A 27,136-nucleotide genomic window follows, 5' to 3' on the forward strand; every position below is an offset into this window, starting at 1 on the left:
TGAGTAGAAGATAGGTACAGTAGCAATAAGTAGGTACAGAGTAGGTAGTTGAGGAGGAAAACTGGAGGAATACTAGTTAGTATGTAGTTAGTAGATGGTGAATGAGTAGTCAACAGCTAGTAGAGGATAAGTAGCAATAGTTAGTAGGTAACAAGTAGGTAACATTGTACGAGAAGAAGTAATTAGAGTCTACCGAGTAGCTAGTTTAGGAGAAGGAGGAGGAATATTATGCCGCATACACACAATCGGAAATTCGGCCAGCAAAAGTCCGATGAGAGCTTTTGGTCGGAAAATGCGACTGTGTGTACGCTCCATCAGACTTTTGCTGTTGGAATTCCAGCCAGCAAAAGATTGAGAGCAGGTTCTCAATTTTTCGGTCGAAAAAAGTTTCGAACGGAAATTTTGATCGTCTGTACCAATTACAACAAGCAAAATTTCGACGCAGGCTCGGAAACAATTTGACAGCTCCTCGGCTCCTCGTAGTGTTGTACATCACCGCGTTCTTGATGGTCAAAAGTTCAGCGAACTTTTGTGTGACCGTGTGTATGCAAGACAAGCTTGAGCGGAATTCCGTCAGAAAAAAACATCCAAGATTTTTCCAACGAAAAATCCGCTTGTACGTACGCGGCATAACAGGTTTTTTTCTAAGATCACCCTGTATTTATCTCCATCCAACTTCCCATCAACTCTGACCAGCTTCCCTGTCCCTGCTGAAGAAAAGCATCCCCACAACTTGATGCTGCCACCACCATGTTTCACAGTGGGGATGGCGTGTTCAGGGTGATGTGCAGTGTTAGTTTTCCCCACACATAGCGTTTTGCTTTTAGGCCAAAAAGTTACATTTTGGTCTCATCTGACCAGATCACCTTCTTCCACATGTTTGCTGTGTCCCCCACATGACTTCTCACAAACTGGTAACAGGAATTCTTATGACTTTCTTTCTCCAATGTCTTTCTTCTTGTCACTCTTCCATAAAGGGCAGATTTGTGGAGAGATAACTAATAGTTGTCCTGTGGACAGATTCTCCCCCCTGAGCTGTGGATCTCTGCAGCTCCTCCAGAGTTACCATGGACCTCTTGGCTCTTCTCTGATGAATGCTCTCCTTGCCCGGCCCGGTCAGTTTAGGTGGATGGCCATGTCTTAGTAGGTTTGCAGTTGTGCCATACTCTTTCCATTTTCAGATGATGGATTGAACAGAGCTCCGTGAGATGTTCAAGGCTTGGGATATTTTTTCATAACCCAACCTGCTTTAATATTCTCCCCAACTTTATCCCTGACCTGTCCGGTGTGTTCCTTGGCCTTCATCATGGTGTTTGTTCACTAAGGTTCTCTAACAAACCTCTGGGGGCTTCACAGAACAGCTGTATTAATACTGAGATTAAGTTACACACAGGTGGACACTATTTACTAATTAGGTGACTTCTGAAGGCAATTGGTTCCACTAGATTTTAGTTAGGGGTATCAGAGTAAAGGGGGGCTGAATACAAATGCCCCCCCACACACACTTTTCACATATTTATTTGTAAAAAATGCTGAAAACCATTTCCTTCCACTTCACAATTTTGTGCCACTTTGTGTTGGTCTATCACAAAAAATCCCAATAAAATATATTTATGTTTTTGGATGTAACAAAATGTGGAAAATGTCTTCTCTCATGTAAGCGACTCACCAGGTCATAAAGACATAATCAGGATGATAGGAGGCCTTGGACCCTTCAACTATAAAAACCAAATCAGTAAAGACATCCGCCATGTTTTTCATTTTTAGGTGAACACCTTTCAAGCTGTTCTGAGCACAGATGAGAACTCAACATTCGTCATGTTCAATTATGGTGATATTCAGTGGCCAACAGGCAAAGGAAATGAAGGTCCTCCTGCTTTGGTATGCATTCTTTCCCATCATTCATTTACTCACTCCAATATTATTGGCTGTATTAGCTGCAACCCCCTGTACCCCATGAGTACCCCCATAGATAATTATAGTCTACTCTGCACAGATCTTGGTCCTCAAAGGTCCTGCTCTAGTTTGATGATGTCCATGACCATCAATGAAACTTTACAGAGTAACTTTTATTATCATCAATCATGGTTCTGGATATTTAACCACTTCAATACCAGGCACTAATGTATTGTTTTATATTCTATTCAAATTCAAATTGATTCTATTTGAATTTTGGGAAATGGCTATATTCTTTCTATTCTATTCTATTTTTTAAATTCTATTCTGTTTTTATTTGTTTATTCTATTCTATTATTTTTTATTCTATTATTTTATTTTCTATTATGTTCTATTCTATTCTATTCTATTCTTTTCTATTCAAATTCAAATTTATTGTATTCGAAATTCAAATATCAGAAGATGCTTATATTCTTTCTATTCTATTCTATACTATTCTGTTGTTTTTTTCTATACTATTCTGCTATTTTCTATTCTATTCTAATTTATTATTTTCTATTCTATTCAAATTTGAATTGATTCTGTTCGAATTTTGGGAAATGGCTATATTCTTACTAGTCTATGATATTCTATTCTATTCGTTTTTGTATTCTATTATTTTCTATTATAGTATATTCTATTAAATCCTTTTCTTTTCTTTTCTATTTCATTCTTTTCTATTCTATTATTTTCTTATGCATTCAAATTCAAATTTATTCTACTTGAAATTCGAATTTCAAAAGACGATTATATTATTTCTATTTTATTATTTTTTATTATTGTTTCTAGTCTATTCCAGTCTATTCTGTTCTTTTATTTTCTATTCTATTCTGTTCTGTTTTATTCTATTATATTCTGTTCGTTTTTCTTTTCTGCTGTATTCTATTATTTTTTTTTCTATTCTATTCCTTTATTTTCTATTCTATTTCATTCTCTTTGAAAGTTGGAAAATTATTCAAATTCGAAAACTTTTTGAATTCAAAAACTTTTCGATTTTGAAAACTATTCGAGTTCGAAATGTATTAGAAAACGTTTCGAATCGATTCCAATTTGAATTTCATCCTAAAAAAAATTTCTGTTATTTTGGATTCATTTAAATTTGGTACTATTGTAATTCAGAAATTCAGATACATCTGAATTTTCAAAAAAAAAAAAGGAAAATTCGTCCGAATTTCAAATAGGAACGAAACGAACCACACACGTCCAGTACAAAGCCAGCTCCATAAAGACGAGCTTTGATGAGTTTGTTGTGGAGGAGCTTGGGTGGCTTGCACAAAGCCAGCTCCGTAAAGACGAGCTTTGATGAGTTTATTGTGGAGGACCTTGGGTGGCTTGCACTAAGCCAGCTCCATGAAGACAAACTTTGATGAGTTTATTGTGGAGGACCTTGGGTGGCTTGCCCAAAGCCAGCTCCATAAAGACGAGCTTTGATGAGTTTATTGTGGAGGACCTTGGGTGGCTTGCACAAAGGCAGCTCCATAAAGACGAGCTTTGGTAAGTTTTTTGTGGAGGGGCTTGGGTGGCTTGCCCAAAGCCAGCTTCATAAAGACCAGCTTTGATGAGTTTATTGTGGAGGACCTTGGGTGGCTTGCGCAAAGCCAGCTCCATGAAGACAAACTTTGATGAGTTTGTTGTGGAGGAGCTTGGGTGGCTTGCACAAAGTCCAGCTCCGTAAAGATGAGCTTTGATGAGTTTGTTGTGGAGGAGCTTGGGTGGCTTGCACAAAGCCAGCTCCATAAAGACGAGCTTTGAAGATTTTATTGTGGAGGACCTTGGGTGGCTTGCCCAAAGCCAGCTCCGTAAAGACGAGCTTTGAAGAGTTTATTGTGGAGGACCTTGGGTGGCTTGCCCAAAGCCAGCTCCATAAAGACGAGCTTTGATGAGTTTATTGTGGAGGACCTTGGGTGGCTTGCACTAAGCCAGCTCCATGAAGACAAACTTTGATGAGTTTATTGTGGAGAGGCTTGGGTGGCTTGCCCAAAGCCAGCTTCATAAAGACCAGCTTTGATGAGTTTATTGTGGAGGACCTTGGGTGGCTTGCCCAAAGCCAGCTCCATAAAGACAAGCTTTGATGAGTTTATTGTGGAGGACCTTGGGTAGCTTGCACAAAGGCAGCTCCATAAATACAAGCTTTGGTAAGTTTTTTGTGGAGGGGCTTGGGTGGCTTGCCCAAAGCCAGCTTCATAAAGACCAGCTTTGATGAGTTTATTGTGGAGGACCTTGGGTGGCTTGCACTAAGCCAGCTCCATGAAGACAAACTTTGACGAGTTTGTTGTGGAGGAACTTGGGTGGCTTGCACAAAGCCTTGACCTCAACCCCGCTGCATAGTATCGGAATGGATCGGAAAACCGACCAAACTAGGTCTTCTCCAGCTTTAGCACTTGAGGCCAAAAAACGAGGCTGAATTGGTACAAATTCCCGCCGGCATACTCCAAAGTCTTGTGGAAAGTCTTCCTAGAAGAGTTGAGTTTGTTATAGCTGGCCAACTTTATTATAATGCCCATGGTTTAGGAAAAGGATGCCCAGCAAGTTTCATAAAGGCCATACAATACATTGTATAGGTATAGAAATCAATGAACATAATTTTATTTTTCTCTAGGCCGGATGTAACAGTGGATTTGCTGAAGGGTTCTTGGAAATCCCAGGATCTTTAACTCCTGAAATGATCAACATAACGCACACAAGTAATGTCAACTTACCAGGACGTTGGGTGTTCAAAGTTGACCGGGTAGAGGTTGGGTCACCTACTATGAACATAGGTAGGCAAAATCTTTCCAGTTTGGTGAATATAATGTGTAGGGTGCTAATAAGGAAGATTTTTTTTTTTATTTTTTTTAATAAAACCTACTTCTTATCAACTTTGTGCAACAACAAGAGAATGTAATCACTATTTAATCCTGTATAATACTAATAAAAATAATAATATTTAATGCCATATTTTTTCTGCCACAGAGCACGGAGGTGTATAGGGTACTGTCATTGAGGATAGCAAGAGATATTGGTGTATTCGTCCAACTTTTTTTGTCCTTTGTCCAAATAATATTTAACGGGCGTGAATAATGCTTCAAAAGTAACAAAAAGTTTTCCTTTCCTTCCAGACTCAACCACATCACCTACACCTGCAAAGACGTATTTCACGTCCCAGAAGGTGACTGATCTCCCCTCAACGACTTACACCCCACACGATACAAAAGTGACAAGCCCTAGTCTGGGTTCAAGTTCCGGTGCAACAACAAAAAACTTGCAAAATACAACAGCTACTACCACCAGAGGACATGGTAACTATTGATAATACAGTTTGAAGATATAAAACATAGCATGGGGAAGACACATATTTGGAGAGGTAATGCACACCCCAAATGAACAAAAATGGGAAAAGTCCCCCAGGGGTTTTTTTTTTTTTAGCAGCAGTGTAGAGTAGTTGAATGAGTATACATAGGTTTAGAAAAATAGATTCTTTATTTAGATAATAAGGTATAATATTAATGATAGTTAAAATATGAGCTCTGATGGGGGCAAAGTCATACCAAATACAAACTATTTGCAAACATAGAAATTATACACAACATTACATAATGTCTGATGTATAACAATGACTGACGTGTTTCGACCTATACCTTTGGGTTCTTCTTCAGAGGTTAGGTTTGCTGAAAAGAGATTATATTTAGCATATCAATTAAAAAAAATATATATATAATATATACAAAATATACAAAATGATATGTCCAGTGTAGACATCTCAGCCCTTGTACACACGGTTGGACATTCTGACAACCAAATCCATTGGATTTTGTCAGACGGATTTTGTCCGAAACTGTTGCATACAAACGGTCGGACAAAGTTGTCAGAAAATCCGATTGTACATAACGCGATGACGTTATTTTGTTATGACGGGACTATGTTCAGGCTAGTAGCCAATAGCTTTGGTCTAGGAATTTGATCTGAGCATGCGTGGCACTTTGTCCGATCGGAATTCTCTACACATGATCGGAGTATGTCCGATCGGAGCATTTTGTCGGAAAATTTTACTGGCAAGTTGCAAAACTTGGTCCGTCGGATATTCCGACGGAAACAGTCCGATGGAGACCACACACAGTCGGAATATCCGACAAAACGGTCCGATAGGACACATTCCGTCGGAATCTCCGACCGTGTGTGCACGGCGTCACATAGTTACCAATGCATTTGCTAGGAATCTCCGACCGTGTGTGCACGGCGTCACATAGTTACCAATGCATTTGCTAGGGGCTCCTGTACGTGTGACTCCTTGCAAGCCGCATTTATTGGATCAACGTCTTCCCCCGGGGGGGTTGTTCTAGCATTGGTGGCATGTGGGATTACCTGACAGTTTTTAAGGAAGTTTTGGCTGAGGGGCCTTTTTCAAATGCATTGGTAACTATGTGAGATGTCTACACTGGACATATCATTTTGTATATTTTGTATATATTACATTTTTAAATTTTAGATTATATTTTTTCCATCAGAGCTCATATTTTAACTATCATTAATATTACACCTTATTATCTAAATAAAGAATTTATTTTTCTAAACCTATGTATACTTATTCAACTACTCTACACTGCTGTGAAGATATAAAACATTTTTGAACGTGCGGAAAATGTATGTTTTCCAAATACTAATTTGTATATTTATACTCTAAACCATGTTTGGTCAATGACGTCACCGGGGATTCCCTGCCCTGTATTTACTTTACTGAAGCTCCGGAGATCTGTCATTTGCAATGGGAGTGCAGCAGAGAAACACCGTTGGGAGATGGGTTGACATCAAGGCAGGCAGCATTGTTATTGTGCCAGGGGACGGCAGGTCATGGTAATTAATGATAAATTTACATAACTGGATATCTTGATTGGCAATGACATCACTAGGGGTCCCCTACACTGTAAAAATATATAAGGTGATCCTGAGCGGTAATATAAATAATGACTCAAAAACACTAAGTGAAATCCACAAAGGGATTATTAAAGTGCAAAAGTCTAAGCCCTTGTACACACGGTCCGACATTCCGACAACAAAATCCATCGGATTTTGTCAGACGGATTTTGTCCGAAAATTGTGTTGCATACACACGGTCGGACAAAGTTGTCGGAAAATCCGATCGTACGTAACGTTATGATGTTATTTAGTTAGGACGGGACTACGTTCAGGCTAGTAGCCAATAACTTTGGTCTAGGAATTTGATCTGAGCATGCGTGGCACTTTCTCACAGTTTGAAGATATGAAACATTTTTGAATGCGTGGAAAAGAATGCATGTTTTCCAAATACTAATTTGTATATTTATACTCTAAACCATGTTTGGTCAATGACTTCACCTGCCCCGTATTTACATAACTACAGTTCCCGAGATCTGTAATTTGGGATGGGAGTGCAGCAGAGAAACACCGTTGGGTGATGGGTTAACAACAAGGTGGGCAACATTCTTATTGTGCCAGGGGACAGCAAGTCATGGTAATTGATGATAGATTTACATAACTGGATATCTTGATTGGCAGAAACATCACCAGGGGTCCCCTACACTGTGTTTGCATAACAGCATTTCTGGGGATCTGTCATTTGCATTGGTAGTGTGGTGGAAAAACATTGTTGGGTGGTGAGTTGACATCGAGATGTGACACATCTTCATTGTTCAATTAGATGGCAGGTCATGGTAATTGATGATGGATTTACATGACTGGCAATATATTTACATTGGAGGGCATTTTGTATCCTTTGTCTAAATATTATCTAATGGGTATGAACAAAGCTTCAAATAATAGAAAAAAAAGGGTTCTTTTTGTTCCAGATTCAACTACATCACCTATACCTACAAAGACGTATTTCAGATCTCAGAATGTAACTGATCTCCACTCGACTAATTACACCACACACACAATACAAAAGTGACAAGTCCCAGTCGGGGTTCAAGTTCTGGTGCAACAACAAAAACCGTGCAAAATACAACAGTTGTTCCCACCAGAGTACATAGTAACTATCTATAATAAAGTTTATCAAAGTCAAATATTTTTCGAATGTGTACAAAATAATATATTTTCCAAATGCTAATTTGTATATTTATAATCTTAACCATGTTTGGTCAATGACGTCACCAGGGATCCCCTGCACTCTATTTAAATAACCACAGTTCTGGGGATTTGTCATTTGTGGTGGGAGTGTGGTGAGGAAACATCTTTGGGTGGTGGGTTGACATCAAGGCAGGCTACATCTTTATTGTGCCAGAGGATGGCAGGTCATGGAAATTGATGATGGATTTAGGTAACTGGATGGCGTGATTGGCAATGGATTTACATTGGGTAAATGCATTGGGTTGCATTTTGTATTTTTTGTCTAAATATTATCTAATGGGTATTCAAATAATAATAATTTTTTCTTTCTTTTTGTTCCAGATTCAACTACATCACCTCTTCCTACAAAGCTGTATTTCACTTCTCACTCCTCAACTAATTACACCACACACAATACAAAAGTGACAAGTCCTAGTCTGGGTTCAAGTACCAGTGCAACAACAATAACCGTGCAAAATACCACAGTTACTACCACCAGAGTACATGGTAACTATCGATAATACAGTTTGAAGATATAAAACATTTTTAAATGTGTGGAAAAGAATGTATGTTTTCCAAATACTAATTTGTATGTTTATACTCTAAACCATGTTTGGTCAATGACGTCACCAGGGATCCCCTGCCCCACATTTACGTAACTGCAGTTCCGAAGATCTGTAATTTGGGATGGAAGTGCAGCAGAGCAAGGCCGCGTACACACGCGGGGACTGTTCGCCCAACTTTGTCCGCTGAACAGTGTTTCGGCGGACAGTCCGCTCGTGTGTGGGCTTTCAGTGGACAGTTTCAGCGGACAGTCTGCTGAACAAAGTTTTTCGGAAATTCCGAAAAACTGTCCGCTGAAACTTGGTTTGAGCGGACAGTCCCCTCGTGTGTAGGCTTGTTCGTCAAACAAAGTTCCGCGCATGCTCAGAAAGGATTTACACGCCGAAGGTTGCATTGCAGTGTATAGGACGTCGTTTTCTAGTCCCGTCGTACGTGCCGTTCACGTCATCGCGCACGGTTTCAGCAAACTGTTCGTTCGTCGTGTGTGGCCATGTCCGTCCATGCTAATTTTGAGCGGACTGTCCGCTGAAACTGTTTGACGAACAAAGTTGAGCGGACAGTCCCCGCGTGTGTACGCGGCCAAACACCATTGGGTGATGGGTTAACAACAAGGCAGGCAACATTGTTATTGTGCCAAGGGATGGCAGGTCATCTTTGGGTGGTGGGTTGACATCGAAACAAGGCTACATCTTTATTGTGTCAGAGGATGGCAGGTCATGGAAATTGATGATGGATTTACATAATTGGATGGCGTGATTGGCAATGGATTTACATTGGAGGGCATTTTGCATTCTTTGTCTAAATATTATCTAATGGGTATTCAAATAATAATAATTTTTTTTTTCTTTTTGTTCCAGATTCAACTACATCACCTCTTCCTACAAAGCTGTATTTCACTTCTCAGAAGGTGACTGATCTCCCCTCGACTAATTACACCACACACAATACAAAAGTGACAAGTCCTAGTTTGGGTTCAAGTGCCAGTGCAACAACAATAACCGTGCAAAATACCACAGTTACTACCACCAGAGTACATGGTAACTATCGATAATACAGTTTGAAGATATAAAACATTTTTAAATGTGTGGAAAAGAATGTATGTTTTCCAAATACTAATTTGTATATTTATACTCTAAACCATGTTTGGTCAATGACGTCACCAGGGATCCCCTGCCCCATATTTACGTAACTGCAGTTCCGGAGATCTGTCATTTGGGATGGAAGTGCAGCAGAGAAACACCGTTGGGTGATGGGTTAACAACAAGGCAGGCAACATTGTTATTGTGCCAAGGGATGGCAGGTCATCTTTGGGTGGTGGGTTGACATCGAGACAAGGCTACATCTTTATTGTGTCAGAGGATGGCAGGTCATGGAAATTGATGATGGATTTACATAATTGGATGACGTGATTGGCAATGGATTTACATTGGAGGGCATTTTGTATTCTTTGTCTAAATATTATCTAATGGGACGGGAGAAGGGAAGCATCATTGGGTGGTGGGTTGACATCAAAGTTAGGAACGTTGTCATTGTGCTAGAGGACGGCAGTTCATGGTAACTGATGATGGATTTACATAACTGGAATACATGATTGGCAATGATGTCACCAGGGATCCCCTGCACTATGTTTACAAAAGCCACAATTCTGGAGATCTGTCATTTGTGATCGGCGTGCAGCATGGAAATAGCGTTCGGTGGTTAATTGACATCGAGGTGGGGGGCATTGTCACTGTGCTAAGGGATGGCAGGTCATGATAATAGATAATAATTTATATAACTTGGTGACATGATTAGCAATGGATGTACGTCTAGTGGCATTTTGCATACTTTGTCTAAATATTTTCTCATGGGTATGGATAAAGCTTCAAAATAAGTAAAAAAATTAAACGTAAATTTTTTTTTTCTAAGATGTAACGACAACAACTTCGCCTGCAAAAACATATTTCACTTCTCCGAAGGCCACTGATCCCCCCTTAACTATTCATAACACATTTGAAACAAAAGTGACAAGTCCTAGCCCGGGTTTAAGTACCAGTCCACCAGCAACAACTGTGCAAAACACAACATTAAGTACCACCAACAAAAATGGTAACTATTAATAACGTGGTTTGAAGATATAAATCATCTTTGAATAAGTGGGAAAAAAAATTAGCTTTTCTAAATGCTAATTTTATTTATTTATGTTTATATTCTTCTAAGATCAGATTTGTGTCTTAGCCCCCGTACACACGGTCGGAGATTCCGGCAACCAAATCCGACGGATTAATTCTGGAAAAGGTCCGGAAGTGATGTGGCATACACACGGTCGCACTCAGTTGTCGGAAAATCCGATTGTACATAACGTGATGACGTTATTTCGTTACGACGGGACTACATTCAGGCTAGTAGCCAATAGCTTTGGTCTAGGAATTTGATCTGAGCATTCGTGGCACTTTGTCCGTCGGAGTAGGCTACACATGATCGGAGTATGTCCGATCGGAGCATTTTGTCGGAAAATTTTACCGGCAAGTTGGAAAAGTTGGTCCGTCAGATACTCCGACGGAAACAGTCCGATGCAGACCACACACAGTCGGAATATCCGACAAAACGGTCTGATAGGAAACATTCCGTCGGAATCTCCGACCGTGTGTACAAGGGCTTACCCTTCAAGACAAAATCCAGTCTCCACACAGAATTTCTTTGTGTTTGGTTTACTAAGTTTACTGGCTAGAAGGGTTAGAAAGATTGTCCTTCTCATGCCGCGTACACACGAGTGGAATGTCCGTCAGAAAAAGTCAGACGGGAGCTTTTCATCGTATATTTTCCGATCATGCGTATACCCTATCGGACTTTTTACGTTGAAAATTCTGATGGACCAAGAAATGGAACATGTTCTAAATATTTCTGACGGAACCAATTCCTATCGGGAAAAACGCTCATCTGTATGCTGTTTCGACGGACCAAAAATGACGCATGCTCTGAAGCAAGTACGAGACGGAAGCTATTGGCTACTGGCTATTGAACTTCCTTTTTCTAGTCCCGTCATACGTGCTGTACGTCATCGCGTTCTTGCGGATCGGACTTTGATGTGATCGTGTGTACGCAAGACAGTTTCAGCGGAATTTTGTCAGAACTCCGTCGTAAAAACCTTTAGAGCAGCGTTTCTAAACTCCAGTCCTCAAGGCGGCCCCAACAGGTCATGATTTCAGGATTTCCATTATTTTGCACAGGTGATTTGATCAGTTTCACTGCCTTAGTGATTTCCACAGCCAATTCATCTGAGGAAAACCCTGAAAACATGACCTGTTGGGGCGCCTTGAGGACTGGAGTTGAGAAACACTGCTTTAGAGTTTATTCCGATGGGAAAACTGGTCCTGTGTACAGGGCATTAGAGGGATTACCCCTCACGTCCAGACAGGCGGTCGCCTCTTGGAAAACAAGCGTGAGGAAATCTCATCAATTATTTTTGTTTCTTTTTTGTAGACAAGGGAAGTGAAGCTTCACCCTATTTTGTATACTGCTGGTGAGGGGTGATTTACATTGGGGTATTGCAGGCACATATATTGATAGATAATTATCTAAACAGTTATAGAGAACTGACTAAGGAATTGCTTTTTTCTGTCCAGATGGGAGTCTCTATCCTCATGGAAACTCAACTGACCAAGTCACCAAAATAAGTCATCATGGGGTGCCACCATCAATAAACGCCGCTGTTCATTTGTTTGAGAAAAATTATTCTACTATATATGTGAGTTATACTATTTAAAGCTGAAGTTTAATCTGCGTATTTGTGCAATCCCTGGTTCCTCCCTCATCAACATGCTAATAACCTTTTTACGTTTAATTAAAACCTTTCCATTTGAATTACATACCTTATTTTTGACCCAGTGATGTCATCACTGGGTGTCTGCACTTCTCTACTCAATACAGGCAGATCATAATTGGTGGAAGGGACTAGACATGATAATCCAAAAGTTCAAATGAAAATTCGAAAACTCTTAAAATAAGAAGCAAAATCCAAAAATTTGAAAACATAACATTTTCGAAAATCTGAAATAATAACTAACTAGCTAACTAATAATAATATATTGGCAGAAGAAGGGGAATGGGATTTTTAGGGTGCCCAAGAAAATATAATACTCAAATTTATAAAATATATAGATTTTTTTAATACAAAGTATCTAAAAAACATCACAGTATCATCATACAATAACCATCATATGAGTAACCAGCAGTAGCTTCATGCTTCATGATGTACATGTACATGCTGCAATGGCTTCCTCAGGAGACTTCCAATAAGCACTGCATAATGTGGTCACTATAGGTACTGTAAAAGACAATATGTTAGAAGATCGATAATCACTAATCATAACAAATTTAAACAAATCAAAACAAAATTTGAAGGCAGACTTTCCCAGAAGAAACTTCCAAGCAGTCAAGTATCCTAATCAATTGATCAATTGATTAGGATCATCGGTCTTTTTCTGGCCGGAATTCCGATCCTAAGTACGCGGCATTAGTCTTTAAAATTTTAACATTTCCAAATGGGAAAGTTCCATTGAAGTCAATGGGAATCTGAAATGCCAAAAAAAGTACAGAAAAAGCAAATGATGCAAAATTGTGTGGAATGGTTTGGGAAGCTTTTGGTGGCCTTGCCTGGCAGGATGATTGAGCCAAATAATGGAACAATTGGGACACAGCCTGGGTAAGATAGAAAGTTCCTAGGTGCCTTGAAAGCTCTAAAAGAAATCCACCACTGATATTAAGAATGGTGATATTTGGTGACACTGGTAGTCAAGCTAAGGGTACTCAGGCATCAGGAGGAACAAATATAAGGAAGAGGCAGCCTGAGCCATTTGGAAAACCAAACCACCAAAAATAATTATCAGACTATTTATGGTTATACCATGTGACACTGTAAAAAAAAATAATAACCCAAGTATTTTTTTTTTGTCACAGCTGAACAAGACTGGTCTTTTGTCATTTGGAGTAGAGCCTGGGAATAACCGCGCGCTGCATTTATGCAATGCCATGGCGGGGCCATTCTTAGCTCCGTTTTGGACTGATGTGAATAATGAAATTTCAGGGGAAATATATTTCCGCAGCAGCGATAATATGGAGCTTAATATGTTGGGAGAAGACATTTCCAGCTATTTCCCAGAAGTTCACTTCTCGCCAGATTGGGCTCTTGTGGCAACATGGGATAAGGTTTCATATTCTGCATCCAAAACAAAGAAGGTGAGTATTATATTGGTATTGGGAAAGTGGGATGCGTAGTAGTCTTCAGGACTAGTTAGTAAGTAGTATATAGTAAGGGAGTCCTTGTAGTAGTAGTAGTAATTAGTATAAAGTGAGTATGTGGTAGACGATTACTTGTAGTAGTTGTTATCTATTAGAGAAGGAGTAGCAGTAAACAAAGCAAGAAAGGACACTGGGGTTTTTTAAACAAAACCCCGGGACTTTTAAGGTGCTAAACTATAAAGTTAATCAAGGTCATATAAGCAATATGCTCAAACTAAAAAAAAAAAAAATATTTACATAAAAACCATAAAACAACTGATCATTCCATAATATACCACTCTACATGTTTCGCTTGTTCAGCTTCTTCAGGAGTATTTACGGTATATGAATGAACAAAAATTGCCGCTGGCTAATGTTAACCAATGATCTGAACCAGCAAAAATGGTGGTCAGCAGATGGAATCCCAGTAACGGAGTCCCCGGCCGGTCTGACAGCTATTCTGTTGGGTGGAACTTTTGGACTCCAGCAGCTCTTTTGTATCAAGTGGACTCTATTGTGATTTAAAGATTTTCATCTACAATTTGTTCTGGTGGACATCTATGATGCTGTTATCGGTACAAATCTGAGGATTTTATATCCTCAGGAGTTTGATCTCTCTGATTCAATTCTTGCTATTCGTGGAATTTGAAATCTATTTATGTATCTATTTATGTATCCATCTTATTAGACCTCCTGTGGTCCACCTTTGTGAGCGTGCACTTTAGTCTGGGGACTCCGTTACTGGTACATATTGCTTAGGTGACCTTAATTAACTTTACAGTTTAGCACCTTAAAAGTCCCGGGGTTTTGTTTTAAAACCCCAGTGTCCTTCCTTGCTTTGTTTATAGTTTCTGGGATGTGGTGCTTTTTTGTCAGAGCTCTCCTGTCATTGCCTGAAGGAGTAGCAGTAGTTGTTGGATAGGCAGTACTGGTTCATCAAGACACTGACGATCAATGCCCTGATTGCCAGTGCAGATGTCCCCGCTGAGGAAAGCCGCTTATCTCTCTTTCTTTGGTTACTCAAGCCTTTTGTGACAATAGTTTTATGGTAAATGTAGTGGAACAGCAAGAAATATGACATATATGACCATACCATAATGTTTCAGCACCTGTACAACTGACTCATCAAATTAAAACTGCAAGGCTCTCGTGTAAGCCCTTGTACACACGGTCAGAGATTCCGACCAAATGTTTCCTATCGGACCGTTTTGTCTGATCTTCCGACTGTGTGTGATCTGCATCGGACTGTTTCCGTCGGAATATCCGACGGACCAAGTTTTCTAACTTGCCGGTAAAAATTTCCGACAAAATCGGACATACTCCGATCATGTGTAGCCTACTCCGATGGACAAAGTGCCACGCATGTTCAGATCAAATTCCTAGACCAAAGCTATTGGCTACTAGCCTGAACGTAGTCCCGTCGTAACAAAATAATGTCATCACGTTATGTACAGTCGGATTTTCCGACAACTTAGTCCAACCGTGTGTATGCAACATCACTTCCGGACCTCTTCCGGAATTAATCCGTTGGAATTACTCCGACGGATTTGGTTGTCGGAATCTCCGACCGTGTGTACAAGGGCTTAGAACTACAAATAATATTTAAGAAAGAGCCAGTAAGGATAGATATGTCGGTAAGTAGCTAAGGAAGTCTGGAAGGTCTGAACTGTCTTGTAAGAGACTCTCTAGGTAGTAAAGAGGGAATTAGAACGATAGGAGGCCTTGCAGTCTGCAACTATAAAAAAACAAATCAGTGACATCTCCCATGTTTTTCATTTTTAGGTGAACACATTTCAAGCTGTTCTGACCACAGATGGGAACTCAACATTCGTCATGTTCAATTATGGTGATATTCAGTGGCCAACAGGCAAAGAAAATGAAGGTCCTCCTGCTTTGGTATGTATTTTCCCATCATTAATTTATTTAAAGTGGTTGTAAACCCTTACAAACCACTTTGACCTACAGGTAAGCCTAGATTAAGGCTTACCTGTAGGTCCAAGAAATATCTCCTAAACCTATACAGTTTAGGAGATATTTACAAAAAGACAGCCACCACTGTCTACGGCGCATGCACGGTAGACAGCAGCGCGCAGGCGCACTGGGCAGGCTGCAGATCGCGGCGATATGCCGCGAGTGTCGGCTCCCGTGTGCATGAGCGGGAGTGACGTCATCGCTGCTCCGGCGAATCACAGCGCTGGAGCAACGAGACCCAGAAGTCACTCCGGGATACATGGCAGCGGCGGACATGAAGACGGAGGACCGCTTGCATGCTATGCATACTAGCTCATTATGCCTTTGCCTTGCAGGTTCCTTTTTTTTATTTTATTTTTTCAACTGCCTTTCCTTCCTCTTTAATCTATGAATGTGGCTGTATTAGTTGTGAATCTGGTCTCTGAACTTGTTCCTCAAAGGTCCTGCACTAGTTTGACAATGTCCCATGACCTTCTCTGAAATTCTACAGAATAAGTTGTTCATAGATTTATTTTTATCATAAGTAAAGGATTAGGAGCACTCATGGTTCTGGATACTTCATAGAATCAAATTGTATATTGATGGTGAACTTAGCCAAACACCACTACATTTCTACAGTATATAGTATATACACTATATGGCCAAATGGCAACACTCCTTCAAGTAATTCCCTTTGAGAATTTTTAGTGAAGGGTAAATGCTACACCATATAAAGACATCGTAGACAATTGTGCTCTTCTAGCCTTGTGGTTCTGTCTTGGTAAAGACCTCTTCTGTTCCAGCATGACTGTGCCCTTGTGTAAAAAAGCCAGCTCCATAAAGACAAGCTTTGATGAGTTTGTTGTGGAGAAACATGGGTGGTGCGCACAAAGCCCTGACCCCAGGGCATAATTTTGGGGTGAATTGGAGCACTGACCAAGCACAGTGTTCTAAAATGTTAGCATTTGAAATCTAAAAGTGCTCTTTTGACTGATGTCACGAGGTAGGATGCAGTGTACTTACCTCCTTGCTTTTTCTTATCTGATTCATTTTACATGTGTAGCTTGGCTGTGCTCACCTATGGGCCCCCCATCTGCTATTTTGTGGGCTTTTATTTCCTTCCCTTCCATCACTTCCTGGCCCATTTTGTTTTTTTTTCCGTGGGCGCCAATGATTCGGAGACCCCCTTATTTTAATATTGTTCCTTCGCGAGCGATCTTCAAGATCTGCGATTTTGAGGTGAAGTCGTTTGATAAGGGCCGCTTGGACGTCCTGTATGTCCACCATAGTGTTATGTGCTTTAGTAGCATCAGAAAGATGTTGCTGTATGTGATCAGTGCGTTTTTCTAAATAGTCAACTTTCTGCTGTATTTGGTTTACAGATATTTTCAGCTCTCTATGCAACTCTGCTTGCAGGGACATTAGCATAGCTTTAATAGAGTGCTCTGAGGCTGGGTTGTCAGTTGTGGGATACGCAGCAAGGGGCTGTGAGACTGCTTCTGCTGCAGGTGGACTACAAGTCCCAGCGCCATGTTGTTTCTTGGTGGGGGGCTGTTTGTCAGGCGATTGATTAGGGAAATCAGCCAATCTCTTACCTCTGTCTCCCGGGGATGTTGCCTGGTTGTTGGTTTGATCCATGGGGTCAGGCTGCATCGAGAGGGCAGAGGCATCCCCTGGCTGCTCGTGTAGCGGAGGCTCAGGCTCTGTGTCTGTGTCCTCCTGCTCGTGGCCGGCGTCATCTTGCTGCCCCTGCTGTGCCGGTTTCATATAGAAATCGAGGAGTCTGCGGGGGCCCTTAAGCTTGGACTTCTTCCTGGACATAGTCTGGGGGTGTCCCACAGCGGATTCCTCCGTATTGGAGGTAAAAGCTTGGCGGGCGGCGGCTTTATTTCGCTCGGCTGTGGCGTGGAGGAGCAGAGCGAGTGGACTAAGCGGCCATCATCCTCAGCGGCCAGGCCACGCCCCCCCATTTTGTTTTTTTTGTATGGTATTATTATTATTATTTTGTGGTTGAACTGGATGGACTTGTGTCTTTTTTCAACCTGACTAATTATGTAACTTCCTTGTTTCTTGCTTATATAATTTGTGCTCGGTGTAGTCCACACTGCCTGAGCAACTTCACAGTTCTCTGAGCTCCTGGTCACTTTCTACTTGTATATCATGTGCCTTACTAACTGTATGCTGACCCCAGCTTCCTTCACCTTCTGTACTTGTTTTGCTGCCCATCCTGACCTCAGGTTGACTTGTGGATTTCCTGCTGTCTCCTGCTGTTTGTACTATGCACATAGGAGAGGTCTCTGCATCCTCACTTGGGTGTACCTGGGGGCCACAACCTAGTTCCAGCTGGCTGCAAGCCTATCCCTACTATCAGGGGTTCTGGTGAAGAAGCAGGCTGGGGCTTAGACTCCACACCCTGGGTAACTCCAAATTGGCTATCTACAAAGGCTCACTACCCCAGACACTTGAGAGCTGAATGGAAACAAATTGCCACAGACATACTCCAAAATCGAATGCAAAGCCTTCCTGCAAGAGTTCAGGCTGTTATAGCCACAAAGGAGGGCCAACTTAAATTATAACACCCATGGCTTAAGAATAGGATGTCCAACAAGTTCATAGGCCATCCAATATAGACAGTATGTGTAGAAATAAATTAACAGCACTTATTTTTTTTTCTAGGCCGGATATAACAGTGGATCCGCTGGAGGGTGCTTTGAAATCCCAGGATCTTTAACTGCTGACATAATCAACATAACGCACACAAGTAATGTCAACTTTCCAGGACGTTGGGTGTTCAGAGTTGACCAGGTAGAAGTTGGGTCACCTACTATGAACCCAGGTAGGGAAACAAATTTCCAGATTTCCATTTGTTAAATACAGTTTCAATAAAAAAGTATGTGAACCCTTTTGGAACGATATGGATTTTTGCACAAGTTGGTCATAAAATGTGATCTGATCTTCATCTAAGTCACAACAATAGACAATCGCAGTCTGCTTAAATTAATAACACACACAAAGAATTAAATGTTACCATGTTTTTATTGAACACACCATGCAAAGATTCACAGTGCAGGCGGAAAAAAGTATGTGAACCCTTGGATTTAATAACTGCTGGTTGAACCTCCTTTGGCAGCAATAACTTCAACCAAACGTTTGCTGTAGTTGCAGATCAGACGTGCGCCACAGCCAGGAGTAATTCTTGGCCATTCCTCTTTACAGAACTGTTTCAGTTCAGCAATATTCTTGGGATGTCTGGTGTGAATCGCTTTCTTGAGGTCATGCCACAGCATCTCAATTGGGTTGAGGTCAGGACTCTGACTGGGCCACTCCAGAAGGTGTATTTTCTTCTGTTTAAGCCATTCTGTTGTTGATTTACCTCTATGCTTTGGGTTGTTGTCCTGTTGCAACACCCGTCTTCTGTTGGGCTTCAGCTGGTGGACAGATGGCCTTAAGTTCTCCAGCAAAATGTCTTGATAAACACATTTTATGACCAATTTGTGCAGAAATCCATATCATTCCAAAAGGGTTCACATACTTTTATTGCAATGGTATAATGTGCCGATTTTGAATAAAGTTTTTCTTCTGCTAAAGACCACTTCAATAACACTATATATATATATATATATATATATATATATATATATATATATATATATATATATATATATATATATATATATATATATGTGTGTGTATATATATATATATATATATATATATATATATATATATATATATATATATATATATATATATTCTCCTCCTGTGGAGGTGGTTATACCAGCATCATGGCTGCAGCTAGAGTCATGATCCTGGTATGTTTTTTAGAGCAGGCAATTCTCTTTCAGGTTCGATCACTTTTATAGCTAGCAAAAAGGGGTCCCCCACTGCCACTTGCCTTGTTTACCGGGCTCTCCTTTTCCACTAGGAAACCCGGTACCGATGTGGCCACAACTGATGCTCTGCATAGAGCGAGAGGAACTGCCATTGTTCTTCCACTCTGTAATGTCAGAAACCAGAAGCGACAAGGATTTTATCACTTCTGGTTGATGTTCTTTTTACAAGCTGTTACCGACTTGAAAAGCATCTGATCAAACCGATCTCAGTTTGATCAGATGCTTTGGAAGGCGGAAGGGAAATCTGGGGTCTAATAGACCCTTGATCACTCCATAATGAGGACCTTTCACAGCCCATGTTATGACAAGGGATGGTGTTCGTTCCTAGCAATAAAGTTAGTAAAAAAAATAATAATAATTTAAGAACAGTGTGAAAAAAATTATAAAAATAAATAAATAAATGAAGTACTTTTTTTTTAAAGGGCCCCCTTCCCCCTATGATCACACACAAATGCAAATTCGCACATAGGTCCCGTACACTTATGTAAACTCCGATCACGCCACACTTGTGACATATCATCGCAAAAGACTGAGTGAGAACAATAATTCTAGCAACAGACCTCCTGTGTAACTCTAAACTGGTAACTTGTCAAGGTTTTTAAAAGGGTAGAACAAATCTTATCCCTCAACCCAGATTTGCAACTTTGGCATGTGCTAATAAAACGGTATATATTGCAGCTACTAAGTGTGTCCAGGTGAATTATACCTGTTTTTTTTTTTTTTTTTGGGGGGGGGGGGGGTTTAGAACAAATTTGGCTTTCATTTGGTGGTAAATAGTAATGAACATCTCTTGTTTTTTTTTATTATCAAGGAAAACTTGCAAAATATTTATATTTAATGTAACTGTATATTTTTTTTGCTATTATCATGACTTAGAACCCGGCTCACACTGAGGCAGCACGACTTGCAGCACGACTGCCTCAGGCGACCGGGATCCGACTTTAGCGGCGGCTTGCAAAACAACTTCTGTATAGAAGTCAATGCAAGTTGCCCCAAAAGTCGTACAGGAACCTTTTTCTAAGTCGAAGCGACTTGAGTCGCTCCGATTAGAACAGTTCCATTGCACAGAACTGGACGCGACTTGACAGACCCGACTAGACTTGACTAAGTCGCCTGACGAGTCGCCCGTGTGTGAACCGGCTCTTACCACCAAAGGACAACCAAAATAAATGCAGTGATATTATGATATTCATTATGTTATTTGTTGTCTGCTCCCCATAGTAGGGCCCAGAAACAATAGGGCACATTTAGCTTTTTTTTTTTTTATCCTACCTAAAACCCACTGGGGTAGATTTACTAAAGGCAAATAGACTGTGTAGTTAACAAGTGCAGTTACACTTTGCAAGTACAGTTGCTCCAGAGCCTAATAAATGAGGTTAGGCTTCACTTTGTAAAGGATACCCAATCATGTGCAAGGATAATGAAAAAACACAGCATTTTGCTTGCGCATGATTGGATGATGGAAGTCATTTACACTCATTTACTAAACTCTGGAACAACTGCCCTTGCGGAGTGCAACTGCACTTCCAAAGTACACCGTCTATTTTCCTTTAGTAAATCCACCCTACTGACGTTGACCCTATTAAATGAAACTAAATTAAAAAATATATTTTTTTTAATCCAAGCTAAAATTAACTGGCCATGACCTTTCACCCCAAAATGTTATCCTGACCTTTGACTCTGATCATGACCCTTGACTCTAACCTTGCCTCTAACCTTGACCTTTGACTCTAACCTTGACCCTTGACTCTAACCTTGACCCTAACTCTAATGCCGCGTACACACGCTCGGACATTCCGACAGCAAAACCGCGGATTTATTTCCGACGGACGTCGCCTCGAACTTGCCTTGCATACACACGGTCGCACAAATCTTGTCGGAAATTCCGAACGCCAAGGACGTGGTGATGTACAAGACGTACGACGAGCCGGGAAAAATAAACTTCGATAGCCAGTGTGCGCTCTTCTGCTTGATTCCGAGCTTGCGTGGAATTTTGTGCGCCGGAATTGCGTACACAAGCTCGGAATTTTTGTTTGTCGGAAAATTTGAGAACCAGCTCTCAAACGTTTGTTTTCGTAAATTCTGACAGCAAATGTCCAATGGAGCATACACACAGTCGGATTTTCCGACTACAAGCTCACATCCAAATTTTTTTGTCAGAAATTCCGACCGTGTGTACGCAGCATAACTCTTTTTTAACAATACCATTTTTTTTACACATTTCTCCTCTAGTAAGGAGAAAAAGACACAATTTGTTTTATATATTGTATCCTGTATGTATACAAAGTATTATATAATGTATCCTGTATGTAAACAATATATTATATAGTGTATCCTGTATGTATAGAATGTATTATATAATGTATCCTGTATGTAAACAATATATTCTATAATATATCCTGTATGTAAACAATATATTTTATAATGTATCCTGTATGTATAGAATGTATTATATAATGTATCCTGTATGTAAACAATATATTATATAATATATCCTGTATGTAAACAATATATTTTATAGTGTATCCTGTATGTATAGATTGTATTATATAATGTATCCTGTATATAGATGATGTATTATATAATGGACCTTGTATACATACAATGTATTATATAATGTATCTAGTATGTAATTAATACTATGTATCTTTTTCTCTATCAAAGAGGAGAAAAACAAAGGGGAGGTCTGTAAAGTGACTGATCACTATGATAACTAAACAGAGGCTGTCACTGCAATCAGGTGATTGGGAACCAGGCTTCCTTTTTCCTGATTGTTAGTAGGAGGCCTGGAGCTCTCAGTGAGATCTCTGTGCTGGGAGCATGCTAAGCAGCATGCTTTCAGTACAAACTCATACAACCCCCTCCTTCAAACCTGCATATATGTCTACGCTCGGTGGGAAAAGGTTAAAAGGCACGGAACTTTCTTGTTGTTTGATCTACTGATCTAATTTTTTGGCTTATTTGGCAGCAAAACTTTTTTGGGTGGACAGTGGAAACATTAGGCATTTTGTCAGGTTTTTATTTTTTTTGTGTGTCCCCTTGAAGGGATTACCTTGCATAAATTTGTGTTGACAAATGAACACTCTGATTGAAGGAGAGAGCAGAGTGACGCAGAGAGCAGAGAGATGATCCATTCAGTTTATCGCTGCTCTTTTAATGTCAAGCCAAACTGCTGGGGTTGGAGGAATCACTGTATTCCTAAACTGTAAGTAGTCTTACCCACCTAGCTGTGCCCTCTGGCAGAGCTGTGTAATTCTCAGGACTAGATGGACAGAAATACAAATCCTTTGCAGGTAGAGCATATTCCTTATATGTATTTGTACCTGTAGAGGTAGCTGTTTGCCTGGATTTAGCTTTATGAATTCAGAGGTCATACCTGTAATAATTATAATTTTGTTTATCTTTTTTTGCTCACAGGTCAACAAAAATTTTATCCTGTGGTTGTCTACGCCCCAATATTAGGTGGCTTACTTCTGGTAATGGTAATCATTCTTCTGTTGTTAAAGAGACATTCAGCAGTTACTCCTTACACACATGTTTAAAGCACCACAACCAGGGGTGGCTCCAGATAAAAATTTTTGTGGTGCTGTAAGTACAAGAGGGGGAGCTAATGCAGCCAGCACATTGCTCTGCACACTTTTGGGTGAACACAAAAGTGGGTGTGGCATAAAGTGGCCAAACAAGAGTGTTTCTTCATGGTCTTTGATTTTAGCGTGCAACATTTCCCCTCTTTGAATAGAAAAATAGGGCCTTGAGGTGCACTGAAGAGATTATTAATAAGCCCAGTTGGGACCAACAATGATAACCCTCAGTAAGTGTTGGGGCCAGCAAAACCCCCCAGTAAGTTAAAGGGCCAGCAAAGATAACCCACAGCATATGTCAGAGCTAGTGAAATGTCACAATAATTAACTCCCAGCATAACACAGTAATTAACCCCCAGTTCTGCACAGTAATTAACCCCCAGCTCTGCACAGTAATTAACCCCCAGCTCTGCACAGTAAATAACCCTTACATGGTACAATATTTAACCCTCAGCATGGAACAATAATTAACCCCAGACATGGTACAATAATTAACCCCCCAGCATCACACAAAACGTATACCTCAGAAGATAAAAAAAAAGAAGTCCCCCCGCCTTACACAAACCACAGTGATTTTTTTTGGATTGACTTTGGAGGTGCTATGGGGGTGATGAAATAATTTTTTGGGGTACTTCAACATACCCAAGTACCCCCCGGTGCCCCCCCCCTGACCACAATCAATATTACAAGTCAAAAATAGAATATAATGAAAGAGATAATAATAACGAGAGAGGGAGTCAGTGCAATGCTAACAGTGTGGTATTGTAGGTAAAGTTAAAGCGGAGGTCCACACAAAAATTGAACTTCCGCTTTTCGGAACCCCCCCCTCCGGTGTCACATTTGGCACCTTTCAGGGGGAAGGGGGTGCAGATACCTGTATACTACAGGTATCTGCACCCACTTCCAGGCATAGATCACCGTGGTAATTGAAGTGACCTATGCCACTTCCCACCCCCCGCTGTCTGCTTGGAGACACATGGGTCCCAGAGACAGCAAGGACCATTCAGATTGCGCAACGCAACTTGAGCATGCGCAGTAGGGAACCAGGAAGTGAAGCCGAAAAGGCTTCACTTCCTGGTACCCCTACCAAAGCTGGCGGCGGCAGCATCCGAGGACTGAGGGATGGTTCGGCCTCGGGTGCCGACAATGCGGGCGCCCTGGACAGGTAAGAGTCCTTATTTTAAAAGTCAGCAGCTGCAGTATTTGTAGCTGCTGACTTTAAAGAAAATTCAAATTGGGTGGACCTCCGCTTTAACTGCAAAAGAGGACCTAGAATCAGATATATAGTATGTATCAGTATATTAGTGTATGTATGCTAAGTAATGTGTCAGTACAACGCTTCCAGGTCCAGAGATCACAGTACTCCCACTGAAAATTGTTTGTTTTGTTCTTCTTATTTATTCTTATAAAAAAAAAAATGTTGTACTGTATATAGTGTAAAATATAATTTTTTGAATTGTTTTAATGTAAAAGTTGTGTTACTTTTGTTCTTTGAATTGTAATATTTTCATATGTAGTGCTGTGTAGGTTAGACTTTCATTACGTATCTTATTTTAGCCCCTGTTATGTCCTCACTCGGTCTCTGTGCTCCCAGTCATGTGACCACTGTGGGCACCAATCTCAGTGTGGAAAAATATGGGATTGCTGCTCCAGATCTAGTGCTCCAAATCTACTCACACCATGGATGCTGGTGTGGGGTGAGGACTCTGAATATGTGCAACTGAAGAGGAGGAATCCCGGGTTCTGCACATCCGATAGTCAGACAAGTGGAAGAAGCCTTATTCAAGCTCTGCTCTGCTGGACGAAACGTGCTGGGGGTGAGTGGCTTGGACAGAGCTTGACTGAGGCTGCTTCCACTCGTCTGACTATTGGGTGTTCTTAGTAGTGCGGCGACTGAGATTTATCCTCTTCAGTTGCACATATTCAGAGCCAGGACAGGCTCTTACCCCGTGCCAACACCCATGGTGTGAGTTCACCGGATTTGGAACATTGGAACCAAAGAGACAATTTATTATTTTCTTATTGTTCACATGATAACACGTTCACACGGTGACTCAAGTCGCCCCCCATACTTAGAAAAAGGTTCCTGTACTACTTGGAGGCAAGTTCGCAGCGGCTTGCATTGATTTCTATTACAGAAGTCGTTAGCAAGCCACAGGCTTCCGAGAAGGGCGACTTTGAAGCCGCCCCCGTGTGAACCGAGCCTAACTCTATATTTGTATGTTTCAATATTATTGCTACCCTGATATCCATCTCTGTTTACTATTTATTTCCCTCCACCTTTGATTGAAGGTTTATAACTTTGTTATTTATTTGAACGACTATAAACAATTTTATTATTTGTTTTGCTTTTTATTATATACATTTACATATACATGTTATTATATTGAATACTATGTATAAACGTTTGCATGTGTTACTTAAAAATTTAATAAAAGCATTTAAAAAAAAAAAAATATTGTTCAATTATTCTTTATTAAATGAAATTAATCAAAGGGATTACAGCTTAATCACATAGTACATGAGGTAACATGTAGCAATATATAGACACACTATATTACCAGAAGTATTGGGACACCTGCCTTTACACGCACATGAACTTTAATGGCATCCCAGTCTTAGTACGTAGGGTACAATGGTTCAATATTGAGTTGGCCCGCCCTTTGCAGCTATAACAGCTTCAACTCTTCTGGGAAGGCCATCCACAAGGTTTAGGAGGGTGTCTATGGGAATGTTTGACCATTCTTCCTAGCATAGCATACTAGCTCATTATGAATAACTTACCTTAGATCGAAGCCCCGCATCAGTCCTTGTTCACCGCTCCGGCGGCCGACATCTCTCCTTGGGGGGGAGGTTACTTCCGGGTATTGCTGCTCCGGGGCTGTGATTAGCCAGAGCCGCGGGTTTTCCTTTATCTTGCACAGGTGCTCTAAGCCCTTGTACACACGGTTGGAGAATCCGTCGGAATGTGTCCTATCAGACCGTGTTGTCGGATAATCCGACTGTGTGTGGTATGCATCGGACTGATTCCGTCCGAATCTCCGTCGGACCCAATTTTCCAACATGTTGGAAATATTTTCCAACCAACTGGTTCGATCGGACATACTCCAATCATGTGTAGAGAATTTTGATCGGACCAAGTGCCACGCATGCTCAGATCAAATTCCTACATCAAAGCTATTGGCTACTAGCCTGAATGTAGTCCCATCGTAACTAAATTACGTCATCACGTTCTGAATGATCGGATTTTTCGACAACTTAGTCCGACCGTGTGTATGCAACAGTTTCGGACAAGATCCGACGGACAAAATCCGACGGACAAAATCCGACGGATTTGGTTGGCAGAATGTCCGACCGTGTGTACAGGGGCATAGACTGCTTTTAATGTACAGCCAAAACCACATAGATGGAAGATCTCATTAGCATAGCTCACGGTGCCCCGTACAAATTCACACACACGGGCCTTCTGGTTGCATTTCAAAGAGTCTACGGAATACACCAGACTGATGGAAAATCCTCCCTAATTCTGAACATCATATTGGACCTGTATACCTAAAGTAGAGTCTCTTTCTTCCTTCCTGTCAACTATCATGGCCAGGGCAGGAGTTAGGGTGGTGGGGGCCCCTGGGCTTGAGTCACTTTCGGGCCCTACCTTCTATACATTATAGGATTTATCGGCGTATAACATGCACCCGAAGTTTAGGATGGGATTTTAAGGAAAAAAACTTTTAGGAGGGAAGTTTAAGGAAAAAAACTTACATTTAAATGCCCATCAATGCAGCCTTATCAGTGTCCATCGGCAGCCTTGCCCATCCATCTGCAGCCTTGTCCAGTCTCATTGCAGCCTTGTCAGAGTAGCCTTGTCATTTGCAGCCTTGTCATTGCAGTCTTCAA

At 40.7% G+C, this 27,136-nt stretch overlaps 1 protein-coding gene across 2 annotated transcripts in view; it reads left to right on the top strand.

The window, feature by feature from the left end:
- Nucleotides 1-24,470, top strand: part of LOC143933541 (uncharacterized) — a 55,384-nt gene extending 30,914 nt beyond the window's left edge. For both annotated transcript variants that reach the window (XM_077456456.1, XM_077456457.1), the window contains 11 exons: nucleotides 1,768-1,881; nucleotides 4,535-4,694; nucleotides 5,034-5,213; nucleotides 8,338-8,502; nucleotides 9,417-9,596; nucleotides 10,468-10,647; nucleotides 12,165-12,286; nucleotides 13,498-13,776; nucleotides 15,601-15,714; nucleotides 18,445-18,604; nucleotides 23,079-24,470. In XM_077456456.1, the coding sequence (XP_077312582.1) occupies nucleotides 1,768-1,881; nucleotides 4,535-4,694; nucleotides 5,034-5,213; nucleotides 8,338-8,502; nucleotides 9,417-9,596; nucleotides 10,468-10,647; nucleotides 12,165-12,286; nucleotides 13,498-13,776; nucleotides 15,601-15,714; nucleotides 18,445-18,604; nucleotides 23,079-23,203 (1,779 nt within the window). In that variant the 3' untranslated portion in view covers nucleotides 23,204-24,470. The remainder of the gene's footprint in view (nucleotides 1-1,767; nucleotides 1,882-4,534; nucleotides 4,695-5,033; nucleotides 5,214-8,337; nucleotides 8,503-9,416; nucleotides 9,597-10,467; nucleotides 10,648-12,164; nucleotides 12,287-13,497; nucleotides 13,777-15,600; nucleotides 15,715-18,444; nucleotides 18,605-23,078) is intronic.
- The last annotated feature ends 2,666 nt before the right edge of the window (nucleotides 24,471-27,136 follow it).

Source organism: Lithobates pipiens, unplaced genomic scaffold, assembly GCF_037356315.1.
Source record: "Lithobates pipiens isolate NorthernLeopardFrog02 unplaced genomic scaffold, aLitPip1_a1.2 Scaffold_27, whole genome shotgun sequence".
NCBI lineage: Eukaryota > Metazoa > Chordata > Amphibia > Anura > Ranidae > Lithobates > Lithobates pipiens.